The sequence below is a fragment of the Sesamum indicum genome, linkage group LG10, assembly GCF_000512975.1.
Source record: "Sesamum indicum cultivar Zhongzhi No. 13 linkage group LG10, S_indicum_v1.0, whole genome shotgun sequence".
NCBI classification, from domain to species: domain Eukaryota; kingdom Viridiplantae; phylum Streptophyta; class Magnoliopsida; order Lamiales; family Pedaliaceae; genus Sesamum; species Sesamum indicum.
The window spans coordinates 1950255-1964454 of record NC_026154.1 but is presented as its reverse complement, the minus strand read 5'-3'; the positions used below and the strand labels follow the sequence as shown (position 1 = coordinate 1964454).

Sequence of the window (14200 nt, the reverse complement as noted above, 5' to 3'; positions counted from 1 at the left end):
TTTTTTATAAGAAATTATAATTTCGCATTTGAAAGAAAATTCAAGAATAATTAACCCTAATGTTTTTGCAATATATAAAGTCATGTCTTATTTATAAATATAAAATGAAATAGAATAAAGACATTTAAAATACATATATTTATCTTTAGCTTCTACCAATTAAAATATATACATATATATAGATATATTTCCCCAAAAAAAGAAAAAAAAAACAAACTTTAAAATTGTTCATACCTAAGAAAGCTAAAACTTGAGAAGCCATCATAAATGCCACATACATGGGTAAAATTTTCAAGATTGGGACCCCACATAAAGTCAAGTCAACTTTTCTCTTCTTACTTCTTACATCATTTGTTGTTTTCCTTCTCCTTCCAACCAAGTTGAGGAAGGGCAGATGGATGAACATTTAATCCGTGTTCTCGTGATATGATGTGCTTTAACTGCCCTACCAATGTGGGAATACTACCATTTCATTTCTATTCAATTTTAACTTAATTAGAGGTTAGCTCTTTTTCAATTAATCAACTTTTTGAATAGTATTAAAATAAAAATATATTTACTTATACGTATTTTTATTTAAAATATATTAATTTAACACATAATCCAATATAAAGTATAATCTCATAAACTAATCAAATTTTATTCTTATTTTCACACGAATATATATATATATAAATTGAAAATACATATTTGATATTGAAAATGAAAACATGAACAAACGGACGTTCGGACTTCTCATTTTGAAATTTATTATGCACTAAATTTTGTTCCATTGGTTCTATAATTGATGTACAATTATTTTAAAAAATGATAAGAAGTAAATATATAACAAGTATATATAATCATCTATATGATTAATAAAGTGTGAGAATTTTAAATAATTTTGTTTGATGTATTTTAAATATAATGACGACATAAAAACGATAATTTTTAGGTGTTTTGCTTTTCTATGTATATTAATTATTCAATTATTTTTATATGTTATGTACTTTTGTGTTTTTCTACTTATAAATTACTTGAATTTTAGATTATTATCATTTATTCATTTTAAATTTTAAAAAACATAATTTATTAATTTAAAAAATATATAGATATTTCAAAACCTTATCGACAACCATTGGTTTGTTGACTTGGTCAATAGACGGGGCTGAGGGTACGGCGAAACACTGCAATGCTTTAATTTGCTAGTGACAAAAAAATTCAGCCAAGATATTAAAAGATTTACTTACAAGCGTTTTGAGATATTTTTAATTGTTTCTAAGATACAATAAAGTTTTTATAAGATTTTTAAAAAAGATTTCATAAGGTCTAAAAATGAGATATTATAAGTTTGGTATAATTACAACCCTCTATCATAAAATTTGGTGTAACTACACGTAAATTTCTTGTGGTTTGAAAAATTATATCTAGTATCCCTAAAGTTTGTTTTCGTCTAACAAATAAATCCCTTCATTAGTCAAAATTCGCCAAATTTGCTGATATTAACAAAAAATTGGATAAAAAATCTATATTTACCTTCCACTGGCTTTTTCTGATTTATTGCAGGTCAAATAAATCTTGTTATTATTAAGTTAGCCTTATATTTTCACACATTAATGCATATGAGTATATCTTCACCGTTATAAGGGTAGTTTAGTCGAAAAAAATTTATTTGACCTATAATAAGTCGATTAAAGGTAAATATCAAATTTTATTCATTTTCTTTTTGTTAGTATCAATAAATTTAGTGAGTTTTGACTGACAGAAGGACCTATTTGTTTGACAGAAACAAACTTTAAGAGTACTATATATAATTTTTAAACCATTGGGGGTTTACATATATTACACAAAACCTCAGGGGAGGAGGATATAATTATCCCTGAAAGTTTATAAGCTCTTTAAGAAAATGGATAATTATATATGTATACCATAACTGGTCTATTTACATAAATTATTCATTTCTATTTTTTGAAAAATAACGTATACACTCACTAGAAAAGTCAGGATAGTTTACAAAAACCACACCTTCTTATTGAAAAATTCTATATACATTCCCAAAAATATTAACAATATCACACAAATTACCCATATTTTTGGATTGGGTGATTTATGTAATTATACAAAAAATAATGATAACTTATATAAATAAATAATAATTTAGCAGTTTAAACATAACTAACTATCTCTTAAAAAAAATTGATGATTCAGACCTAGTGCCCCTAGGGGTGGGCGCGGGTCGAGTACCCAACTTTATTAAGTAGTATATTTGACTATTCGACACAAACTCGATAAAATTGGTTATTCAACTAATCGGAGACCGATAAAGTCCGGTACCCAAAATTGAATACCCAATTTTTTTGTAATGTGAAGAAAAGTAGAAGCATCAAATATATATTTAAATTTTTGTTCCTTTTTTTTTAAAATTTTATACTTATAAATTGTAATTTGTACACATGGTGTGACTTTATTTCTAAAATATTATTAAAATTTTTTATATAAATTATGATATCAAATTTTTGAGTTAAAAAGTAGTATAATATCAATTAATTCAAATTAATAAATAAAATAATACAATCCGCAATATCAATCATTTGAGAAGTAGATCAACTAACTTATATATCATTCTCTTTTTTGCTTTATTATTTTATCAGTAACAACAAATAATTATATTTTTTAATTTTTTAAAATTATATGTCGGATACTCAATTAACCTGATTGGATATTTATCTATACTCGATAATCGATCCAATTTATACAAAATTGGATTCGGGTAACTCAAAACCCAAAAATTATAAAATTTACCCGATCAACCCGAACCCATTCAAATTAGGTGGAAACCCAAACAACCTGGTCTGAACGCCCACCCCTACCTAGTGGCAAAGAAAAAACAGCAGTTCACATGATGCAAGAGGATCAAAATCACACCATAACTAATTCTAGCTTCCAAACAACCAGTTTCAAGTGGAAATCCCTTTTTCTTAATAATGAATTGAGAAGTCACGTAGAAACCTTGACAAAACTGATTTTTTTTTTTCAATTTAAATAGATTTTAGACCATTTTCATTTGTTTTAATGGCGGTGATCATTTTGTTTTTAATTCTTTTAAATAATAAAAATACTTGATGCTTTCAACAAAATGATAAATTTTAGGGGGGACTTCGAATTTGAAATAAAAGCAAGAAGGGGAAGCGTCTACAATGAACGGCTGAGAAGGAGAAAATTTAAAATTAGAGTATTTGATAAAAAAAAAGGTAAAAGAAAAAGTGAAAATACATGCAAAAAAATTTAAGATTATTTTACAAAAATACTAAAATAATAAACAAAATCCTCATAATTATTTTTCACTTTCACTTAAATCAAAAAATGAAGGCGAATACTTAATATTAGTATTTGCGTCTTCATTTTATCACGTAAAATTGGAAGTGGAGAGTGTTTGCAATAAGTATGAAATATTGAAGCATTTGAAAAAAATAAAAAATAGAAAAAGTGAAGGTTATATGTAAATGAACTTAAATTATTTACAAATATACTAGCAATATTCAGAAACACAGTCATAATTGCCGCTTTCGCCTTCTTTCCGAAAATCCAAAAACAAACAGGAGCTCCATCGACGATAGTTTAATTTAGTGATTAACGTTGAAATCTCATAAAATAAGTTAGAATTTATGAATTCGAATTCTATCATATAATGTGTATTTATATTTAAGATTAATTTATTATACTATAAATTTATTGATTGAATGACGACTGCATTTGTTGGTTTATCGATATTGATTTAATGTACAATCATCGTTTCTATTAGAAAACAACAAAAAAAAAAAAAAAATAGAAGCTGGACGGCAAAAGCCCAGAAATACTTTGCAGAACTCCGCTTAACCAGTTTCTTAGCTGCTCGACAGCCAAAGCAATCCCTTGTATGATGACGGCTATGAGCCACCTAAAATTGATGTAGAAAGTTCATATTTGCTATCGATTGATAATTTCATCTCTTTACGATGTCGTCCTTTTTCACGGTGAAATCCCATAAATCTCCATATTTCTCATTAAAATCCCATATGTCCATCGTGTTGTAGTCGGACATCAACTTGTCGCGGGCTCCTCGCTCCATGTTGTATATCTGAGGCTCGAAGTTGTGTGGCTCGCTAGGCTTGTCCATCTCTATGATGCAAAATACGATAGTGAACACAGCTGCACCAATGTACAAGTACTCTCCCTGCAAGTTAATAATGCGCGTTCTTGAGAAAAATGGGTAGAAACTAGTGTTAATTTTCCTTAAATTTGGACCGTGATGTTGAGTACCGGAACATTGAAGTACATCCCAGCAGCAATCGCAGGAAGGAATAGCCAGGAAATGAGACCTAAGTCGAACAATACTAAAATAAGTAAAATCATATGACAAGTGAATTACATTGATAAAGTAATTAACCTATGGTGATTCACATAACAAGTATCGTAAAAACAAAGTTTTTGATACCTTGAAATCCAGAAGGAGGGCCAATTGCTGCATAATCTTCGGCAATTGATCCCCAAAATGATCCTGAAATGCAAGTTAAAATCACCTAAACAGCTTTTCTGACATCAATTAATTCATTGTATAGCAGGAGAAAAAGGTTGGTGGATAGTAACCAAATACATGCTATTATTACACCGAAAAATTTTATGTGTAATTACAGAATCAAAAAGGAAAAGAAAAACATTACCTTTATCATCAGTTTCATAGTATGTATGATGGTCATCATACTTCCCATACTTAAAGTCTGCCTGCAATCATCAACCATTACAAGGAAAATAAATAAATAAAATCTTGAAATTACCCTTTGAAACTTGAAAATTTTTAATTCAAGTTGAATCTAGTCTAACCTCAACCAATTATAGAATAAGTACATTGCAGTTCAGAAAAGGTTTACCTCATCAATTCCATTTGTGGCCCATCTGTCCTTGGGATCTTCGTTGAGATCGGGTTCTATTTCCGACAGCCCAGCAAACAATTTCGTCCGACTATTCTTACCAAATTTTACTCCATTTCTCAGAAACAACGAAGGACGTGGGCTTCTCTTGATTATGTACAATTCAGAGTTTTGTTGGGACAAAATCCTGGGGAGTGCTGAAACTGTTAAGGAACCCGCCATTTTTTCAGTTTCTTCTTCTCTGGATTACTTCCACTTCTGTCCTTGTATTATCCATACAACAGTGTAATAAGTGACTGGAGTGGTAGATATGTAAGGATTAAGGTTCAGCTATGTTTTGCCACGTGTGGTATGAGAAGGCGGAGTATGCAAGTTATGATGGGTTTTGGCCTTGTGATTGGGTTGGTACTTTTGGTTCTCCCCTACTGTTGTCGGCTTAGGCTTTAGGAGTAAATTTCAAAATCAAATGGGCGATGGAGAACTGCTTCTGCATCTTATCCATTTTGGCCTTGTTCACTAAAGGTAAAAAGGTAAGAAATTAAGGTGGTAAGAAGAATTAATCTTTTGTGAGATATTCAATTCCTCATAGGCATTCCACTTCATCTTCTTGATGGCATACCATTCTCCATCAAGACATCCTTTGTACACAGACCCTTGAATTATCCACTTCTCATCAAATCCATCAGTTCACCTCTCAGCTCCTCCATCCCAAACACTCTATACTTATCCAAACAATCTGAAACATCAGCCATCAGATTCACCTGCTCACCCTTCATCATCCCATTCCCCATCTTCACCTGCTGCTGCTTCTCTCCATCCTTCCCTCTTTCCTTCATCAATCCCTCTCTATACCACCACGCCCCGCAGACCAGGATCAGCAGCACCCCACACACTCCTAACCCCACTCCCAACCCTATCACGGCGCCTTTCCTGTCAGTTATCGTCTCAGGAGCGGCAGGCGGGACTATAGGCTGCGTGAGGTTCGGCAGTCTTGAGACGAGCACGAAGACCGTGTCGAAAGGCTGAATCCTATCGCCGTTTACTGCAGTAATGGCCGCTTCCGCGACCCAAACCTTGATGCAACATCAGTAATGTTGTCAGACGGCTGAAACACGTAGCTGATGATTGATTGCATATTACCGTCAATCTCGTCTTTCACAAGCGTACGAAGCATATTAGATTGATTGCCACATTGTGCGAGATACCTACAAGGATGGATTTATTGCCCCTGCTCATGTTCGTAGCTCCCTTCAGACAGCTGATATATTTACTAAGGTCTTGCCTCTGAAAACCTTCGCTTTATTGCGGCCCAAGTTGGTTCTGGTTTCCCTAGAACCCAGTCCCAATTGTGGGGGGCTGTTGAAGCATCAACGCATCTTCCTCAACTACCTGAGCATCAAATTGCAGCTCCAGAACACGAACCAGCTAAGATACCAGTTGCTGATCCAGTTAATGAGGATGACGATGAAGCCTTCATCGACTCAGGATAGTAGAAGACACGACTTCTTTAGTCTGCTAGCCTTATTTTTCCACAACTCGATTATTCTGTACTCTATTGGGCCACGTCATATCCTGTGGCGAATTAGTTAGAAGCAGTTATTCTCTTCTCTCTGTAATTAAACTCTGTAACCTCCATAGCTGAATGTATAACAGATTTCACGAACTCAAATGGGTTTCCATGGATTTCTCTGCGCAATACTTCCTTCACATTTTCTTTGATTGATACCTTCAACGCTATATAGGTAAATAATAATCTTTTTAGCTAATATTAGTGTGCTTAATTTTACATTTCCCCAAAGTTATTACATACAAAAATCTTATTTTTATAAATTTAATCTTTGTCATCATAATCTCTCTAAAGATTATGTGAGAAAAATATCCATGTTAATATTGTTGCTTGGAATATATTTATGTCGTAAATATATTTAAAGTTCAGATTGAATTGGGGTGGGTCAAAATATCCGTATAAAAAAAGTGAACCCTAACGTATTCGTAATTTGAAATAGAGTTAGCATATAAGTCTTGATATAATTTTTCAAAAGATTGTCCCGTCCCACACTCACAAACATAATTTTTCTTTACTTCCCATAAATTCGCTTAAAGATTAATTTTGGTAAATGACACTTTTAATCCTATAGAATAAGCGGTTCAATACTTTTAGGTCTATAATTTTAAAATGGTTCTAAAATTTAAAAAATCTCTAAACATTTTGTCATGTGCTTTACGGAGTTTTAAAATGATCTAAAATATAAAAAAAAAACTCAATACATTTAGTCTCATAGACCCCATAAAGCAAATGACTAAATGGCTTTAGTTTTTTTTAAATTTTAGAACCATTTTAAAAATCTCATAAAGCAAAATTAAATGTATCGAGTTTTTTAATTTTAAAATTATCTTAAAAAATTTATAAAACAGATAATTAAATATGTCGAAATCCCTTTTGTATGGGATTCAAAGCGTATTATTTTATTTCTTTGTAAATAGAGTGGCAGAAACCCTTAAAAGAAAGGAAAAAATATTTTATTTGTCCCAATTTCTCTCCAAAATAAATGTTGATGTTTCAAGAATCTAAAAAGGCACAAAATTATCTACACACTTAATAGTCCTCCACTTATAAGGCAAAAATAATTTCTAATCCTGCCTATGACGAATCTGATACCACCACTCCATTTCACCACTTCAACACTCATAACTCAGTTAAACTCCGCCTTCCTCTCTTTCTCCTCACTCTCTCTTTTCCGCTATAGAAAACCATTCTTCTCGTCCAGACCCCTTTCCCATCTCTGCTTCAGGTACTCTTTCATACCCTTCCTATCCCCATTTTATCTTATTGTATTTTTTTGCTACTGTAATATCGTGTTTTGTGTATTGCGTTGACTTCTGTTTTTTGGTAATCCCTCAGTGACATTTATTGTATGAAAGCGCAAATTATGTTGCTGTTGTGTGTATTTGATATGTGGAATTCTTGTTAGTTTCGTTCTTGTGTAGGATTTTTGAGTTCAACTTTCTTAAAAGTTTATGACTTCTTTCTTGGTTGTGTGTGCATTCTGTAATCTTTCTGTAATTGCAGTCGAGTTTTTGTGGGTTCTTGGAGTTTGGACGTTTTCACTTATAATGATTGAAAGATAGGATTTTGATTGTTTGTGTCAGCTGTGCACACTTGCTGGATAGTTCATGTGTTTGCTGTTACATTTATGCTCTTTTATGTTGTGTTTGAGTTTTGTATCACTCTAATTCCTCCTATTTAATTTTGGATAAAAAATTGGGGATAAAAATTATCAACACACAGTATAGCACAATCCAAAAGGATATTTTAGTTGGCTGCTAAGTTCATAAAATTTCATAAAGTCACATGTTGAAGATAAAACTATGAATTTGGTTTTATAAATTCCAAATACCCTACATTTATTATAGTAAGATTTTCAACTTAAAAAACTATTGTTTGAATGGTGTAAATGTCCTTGGAATTAGAAATTATTCAGGTTATTTTTGCAACTTGACCGTTTTTCTTAGAAGACTTTTAGAAGATAAATATGAATATAGAAATTCTAAAACTTGTAGGGGAATTCATAGATACATTAAATACTTTAAGTAAAAGTTTTAGATAAAGGTTAACTCATTAAATTAATTGAAAATATTCTGAAATGAAAACTCCTAGTTCTGATCAAGCTTATATATAACTTCTTGTTTCTGAATATTTTTTAATTTTCTAATGAGTTAATTTTACCTTGAATTTTTAATATGACATTTTCATTGTGTTTGGTTACTATCACATATGCTTTTAGACTCTTTTCTTATGTACCATATTTTGTGAGATTCTTAAATGGAACCATCACGCTAAGCAATGCTAATCTTAACAAAATTTAATAGGTAGAACACTGAGAAATTTTCATGAAACAAATCTAGGTAGAATTTTTCTCTCCTATGTTCTCCTCCTTTACCACTATACCTCTCAAGTTTGAAGTTTGTATGTTCATGATTTCAATTTAAACATCAGGTTGATACTCCTTCAATTTTCCACTGAGAAGCATTCTATGCTTCATATATTCCTACCTAATCTTCCAAGTTCCAACACAATATAAGTCTTTAGTGACTTCCGTCTGTGTTACATTTGCAGCAGAGCTTCATCAGTTCTAACAGTAATGGATGATGCTGGAGGCACCCCCACAAAACAAATACCAGTAGGTCTAGATGCAGCTACACTAGAAGAGTATGCTTCTGTTTCTAAGTTGCTCCAAGAATTCACGGATATATCTACCATTGATAAAGCATGGACTTTTAAATCAGCGACTGGTATGGCTGCTCCATTTTGTTTCAAGTTTATTCCGTTCTGCTTCATCATATTAATTTTCCACTCCACATGTTTGACTCGCTATTGTTTGTTCATGTAAATTTTTCTGCAGACAATGTTTCTCGTGCTATGTTTGTAATTAGCCAACCAAATCTTTTGTCTAACAAGAGAAGAAAATCCATATTATCCAGTCATATTTTACAAAAGGGTAACGACTCCGTAAGTTTTCACTGGGCCCAATTCCCTATTGAGATGACTGGGGTGTCTGCCATGGTTCCCTCTCCATCAGGATCAAAGCTTCTCGTTATTCGAAATTCTGAAGGTGACTCTCCAACTCACTTTGAAGTATGGGATCCATCTCAAGTTAAGAAGGAGTTTGCTATTCCCCGCTCTACCCATGGATCTGTGTATTCAGATGGATGGTAAATATACTTTGTTGAATTAGATTATGTTCTTGCTACTCCTGTGAATTTTGTCTTGAAGGAATGTGAAAATCAAAATAAAGTGAAAGAACTCGTTTTTAAAATTGTCATACTTACAATCCTACATTAATAGTTAAAAAGATTTTCATTCTTGCAAAAGATTTTAATACGTAGAAGTAGTATCCAACATATCAGGCTTGTCTGGTGATAATTTTACCAATATGTTGAAATCAGAGGGAGAAGGATGAAATATTCCGTCTTTTCATGCTTATAAGACACTTGTTACAGCCAATTCAAATACCACTTTCAACGTTTGACGAATTTTAATTGGTTCAAATGAGATGGGCCACAAAAAAGTTTTGCCTTACCTTTCTGTTCTCGCTATTTCAATATATCTTCTGGTGGCAGGTTTGAAGGCATTTCATGGAATGCAGATGAAACTTTCATAGCTTATGTTGCTGAAGAACCCGATCCCCCCAAGCCTACATTTACTGGTTTTGGTTATAAGAAGGAGTGCAATACAGATAAGGATTGTGGTAGCTGGAAGGGTCAAGGTGATTGGGAAGAGGACTGGGGAGAAACTTATGCTGGGAAAAGGCAGCCGGCTCTCTTTGTTATTGACATTAGCAGGTATAACTCGTTGCATATAAGATGTAATTCTTGATAAGTTAACTGTTTCTGGATGAAGTCCTAAAACAAACACTGCAGTGGAGAGGTACTGGCTGTCCCAGGAGTAGGAAGGAAATTGAGTGTTGGGCAAGTTGTATGGGATCCGTCAGTTCAAGGCCAGCAGTATCTGGTCTTTGTTGGGTGGCCTTCAGATACTAGGAAGTTAGGCATCAAATATTGCTACAATAGGCCTTGTGCCTTGTACGCAGTCAAGGCACCATTGTTCAAATCAGAAGCAAGTGTAACCAAGTATGGTATAAGCTATGAGCCAAACTTATTTATTCGGTGAATATTGATTCTTTTTCTTTTATCTCTCACGGGAAATATATGAATATGGTTCACTTGTATGCTCTTGATTTGGTTTCTTTGTATTATCCTCAGAAGTAATGAAGCTGAAGATTCACTCATCATTAAGCTCACCCAAAGCATAAGTAGTGCATTCTTTCCATGTTTCAGGTACGTAGAATGGCGACCTACAGACAAAAGGATAATTATATTGATACTCCCAGCATAATGAAAATATAGAAATGATCCCTTTATATTATTACATTGATTGCTCAGGATAGTCAGAATAGTAGCCCGATGAAGCCTGAAGACTTATTTTCCCTTTCCCTGACAGCTAAAAAGAATAAATAAATTGAACAAAAAGTAAAATGATGGTTTTGATGTAGGTGTCAATGTAATGCCTCGAAGGTGTTTGGTATTTTGACCATTTCGCTGGGGGTATCAACGTAATTATTCCTAAAGATAAATACATCATACTGATGTTCTATTGAGTCATCCAGGCTCTAGTATGCAGTGTAAATCTCCTATTACTCTTTAAGTCTCTGCAATCATCCTACTTAAAAGTCCCTTCCTAACAATTGCTTTTTGTATCTCCAGTCCGGATGGGAAGTTCCTCGTATTTTTATCTGCAAAAAGTTCTGTAGATTCTGGGGCACATTCTGCAACAGAATCACTTCATAAAGTTGAGTGGCCCTCAGATGGAAAACTGGCTGCATCCTTGAAAATTATTGATGTGGTATGCTCTTCTTTTATTAGCTTTCAAATGATAAATACCATAAAGGAATTAACAAACAGATGGGAATTGTGCATCTCCCTGGATTTCCACTGCATTGATAAATTTTTACATTTGACTGGTTTATTCTGATATTTGTTTGCTGATGATCAAAGGAGAAGTTCTTGACTGAGAAAAAGTTTGGGATGCACTGTTTAGTGTATGTATACTTTGTGCTGCTTCTCCACATTTATTATGTCCTGTCCTCTGTTTTATCTTTTAGGTTCCTGTCGTGATGTGTCCTGAGGATGGCTGCTTTCCTGGGCTTTATTGCTCTAAGTTTCTTACTAGACCATGGCTTTCTGATGGACATACAATGGTTTTATCGTCTTATTGGGGTAGTACTCAAAAGATACTTTCAGTGGATGTATTAAGGTAACTCAGACATGTGATAATCAATCTCAAATATACCCGAAACCTAGTAATTCTCTGTTCTGTGTAGTAAAAATGGCACCTTATTTACAGTGGACAAGTATCTCGAATCAGTCCGGATAACTCAAATTCTTCTTGGGATGTCCTTGCACTAGATGGTGACAATATTATTGCTGGTAGGAGGGAGTACTTATTTGAATGGGGTTATCCATTTTTTTGCTCTTACTACATTCAATAATTTTGATTTGCTGTCTTTTAAAGTATGCAGTGGTCTTACTGATATTCCTGCAATCAAGTACGGTTGTCCGCTTGGGAAGTTAGTTGCAGATGCCAAATGGAATTGGCTGGATGTATCAACCCCCACAAGCCAATGCTCTGAGAAGGTATCTTAATCATTTTCTGCATATTCGAACTTTTCTACTTTATACATGTTGGCACCACAGAGCTCATTACTATCCTGTTATGATTTTATGCAGGTTTTATCTTTGTTGGCATCTCTACAATTTGATATCATGAAGATTCCAGTCAGGAATGTCTCTGAGAACCTTACAAAAGGTGCTTTGACAAGAATTTTTTAAAGCATGTCTTTATGTTCTGTGAGAGAGAACAGATTACTATTCCTTCTTATGATTTCTATCCATTTCTAGGGTATCTCTTCTAGTGATTACCTGATACTTGCAGTTTTAGGAGAATATTACTGTTGAACTATAATCGAGAAGTAATACTGAGAAGACAGGCAGGAAGAAATGAAAAACAAGATAATGAATTCGTTTATCTTTACTCATGTTGTTTGAGATAATCCGATTTAATTATTCATCTCTTTGAACCTTTAATTTGTACAAGGTGCAAACAAACCAATTGAAGCTATATATGTATCCTCAAAGTCCAGGAAGTCTAACTCCCCAGATCCATTAATTGTCATCCTTCATGGAGGTCCTCACTCTGTCTTACTGTCAAGCTTCTCAAAGTCCTCTGCTTTCCTAGCCTCACTTGGTTACAGCTTGCTCATTGTGAATTATAGGTAAGCAGCAGGGAACCCATTTCCTTTCTTTTTCTCAAATACATTACTAAAATCAGTGCTTCCCTTTATTTGAGTACGTAGGGAGATGAATTGATATGTAAGTTGGTTTTTGGTTTCAACAGTGCTAGTGTATTTCCCATAGTTCATATGAACTTTGAGAGGCATATTCCATCTATGTCAGTGAATTAAAAAGTTAGGAGCACGCCATTATAATTTTCCATTGTTTTGATTGTAAGTGATAAGACTCCCAACTTCTTTCCCGACCTTTTGTTGGATAGCCATTGTTTTATCTCAATGTTGTGTAACCTGTCCATGTTTGATTTCTAGAAAGATTCATGTGAAGGTGCAACTTTGCTGCATTTATAACATGCATGTTTCGTGGATATTATTATGGAACTACGTGTTCAGACTATTTGGCCATTCGAGATTCTGTGCCTAGTCTTTTACCTGATTGAGTGTTTATTCAACAGAAGCAGTTTTTATTTCCCCATACATCATTATTTGGGCACGTAACAGTTGAGAATCATGAAGGGGCAACCTGTCTCTTCATGATATACAACTTCCCATTCAGTTCAGTTATGAAAATTATGAAAAATGGGACATGCCTTGGACTGGAATAATTGATGAATCTCTACGTTTCCTATCAGGCTAATATACCGCTGTTATACTTCAAATATTAATGGTTATATCACAGAATCTTTTAAAATCTGCTTCTGAATCAAGCATTTTCTATTTGACTTTGTTCTGCAGAGGTTCTTTAGGATTTGGTGAGGAAGCATTGCAGTCTCTTCCAGGAAAAATTGGGTCTCAGGTATTTGTTCTGTAGTTCACATGGTATCCACATTTACAAGTTAAAGACAGATATCATAAAGGTTACTATATCTTCTCGCTGCTTACGCAGGATGTCAGTGATGTACTCACAGCTATAGACCATGTCATTGACAAAGGACTTGCAGATCCATCTAAAGTAGCAGTTCTTGGTGGTTCCCATGGTGGATTCTTGACGACGCACTTGATTGGCCAGGTCGCCTGGTTATCCCACTACTAACTTTTTCCATATATATGTTACTTTTACTTGCCACATGAATCAGATGAGTTAATCTCCTTGTTGATTGACTAATTGCTGATGTCGGGAAATTCTTTTGTTGTCTCTTCAGGCACCGGAGAGGTTTGCTGCAGCAGCAGCTAGGAACCCTGTGTGCAACCTCTCTCTGATGGTCGGCACAACTGATATTCCTGATTGGTGCTACTTTGAGGCGTATGGAAGTGAGGGAAAATCTATCTTTACAGAATCCCCTTCACCTGAACACCTTGCTTTGTTTTACAGCAAGTCTCCAATTTCTCACATCTCAAAGGTTTGATTCTATTGCAAAATTCTCAATCTCTTATTTCACTATTCCCGGTTCTCTGCTTGTTTTCTCCCATGCATGAACATCCAGCCTTGGGTACATTGTTTTATGCTGAATACACTGCAGGTCAAAA

The 14200-nt window shown here is 33.8% G+C and overlaps 2 protein-coding genes across 2 annotated transcripts in view; one reads left to right on the top strand and one right to left on the bottom strand.

The window, feature by feature from the left end:
• Window positions 3708-5350, bottom strand: LOC105171630 (photosynthetic NDH subunit of subcomplex B 5, chloroplastic). Its single transcript, XM_011092799.2, has 5 exons — window positions 4887-5350; window positions 4680-4740; window positions 4454-4516; window positions 4279-4337; window positions 3708-4192 (listed from the first exon to the last, which is right to left on the bottom strand). The coding sequence occupies exons 1-5, from the start codon at window positions 5106-5108 to the stop codon at window positions 3962-3964; spliced, it is 636 nt and encodes a 211-aa protein (XP_011091101.1). The 5' UTR covers window positions 5109-5350; the 3' UTR covers window positions 3708-3961.
• The window catches only part of LOC105171627 (acylamino-acid-releasing enzyme-like), a 7706-nt gene continuing 1010 nt past the window's right edge, over window positions 7505-14200 (top strand). The window contains exons 1-15 of the mRNA XM_011092792.2: window positions 7505-7678; window positions 9004-9179; window positions 9290-9599; window positions 10008-10229; window positions 10308-10517; window positions 10650-10724; window positions 11151-11289; window positions 11549-11700; window positions 11791-11873; window positions 11959-12080; window positions 12174-12252; window positions 12541-12718; window positions 13469-13529; window positions 13620-13742; window positions 13876-14075. Coding sequence (XP_011091094.1) covers window positions 7530-7678; window positions 9004-9179; window positions 9290-9599; window positions 10008-10229; window positions 10308-10517; window positions 10650-10724; window positions 11151-11289; window positions 11549-11700; window positions 11791-11873; window positions 11959-12080; window positions 12174-12252; window positions 12541-12718; window positions 13469-13529; window positions 13620-13742; window positions 13876-14075 — 2279 coding nt within the window. The 5' untranslated portion in view covers window positions 7505-7529. The remainder of the gene's footprint in view (window positions 7679-9003; window positions 9180-9289; window positions 9600-10007; window positions 10230-10307; window positions 10518-10649; window positions 10725-11150; window positions 11290-11548; window positions 11701-11790; window positions 11874-11958; window positions 12081-12173; window positions 12253-12540; window positions 12719-13468; window positions 13530-13619; window positions 13743-13875; window positions 14076-14200) is intronic.

What these genes read in the sequence shown, in the direction of transcription:
- LOC105171630 (XM_011092799.2), bottom strand. Translation starts at nt 5,108, where the DNA reads ATGGCGGGTTCCTTAACAGTTTCAGCACTCCCCAGGATTTTGTCCCAA. An exon ending in CCACAAATGGAATTGATGAG is followed by an intron (nt 4,741 to 4,886) that starts GTAAACCTTTTC and finishes TGATGATTGCAG; the next exon opens with GCAGACTTTAAGTATGGGAA. An exon ending in CTATGAAACTGATGATAAAG is followed by an intron (nt 4,517 to 4,679) that starts GTAATGTTTTTC and finishes CTTGCATTTCAG; the next exon opens with GATCATTTTGGGGATCAATT.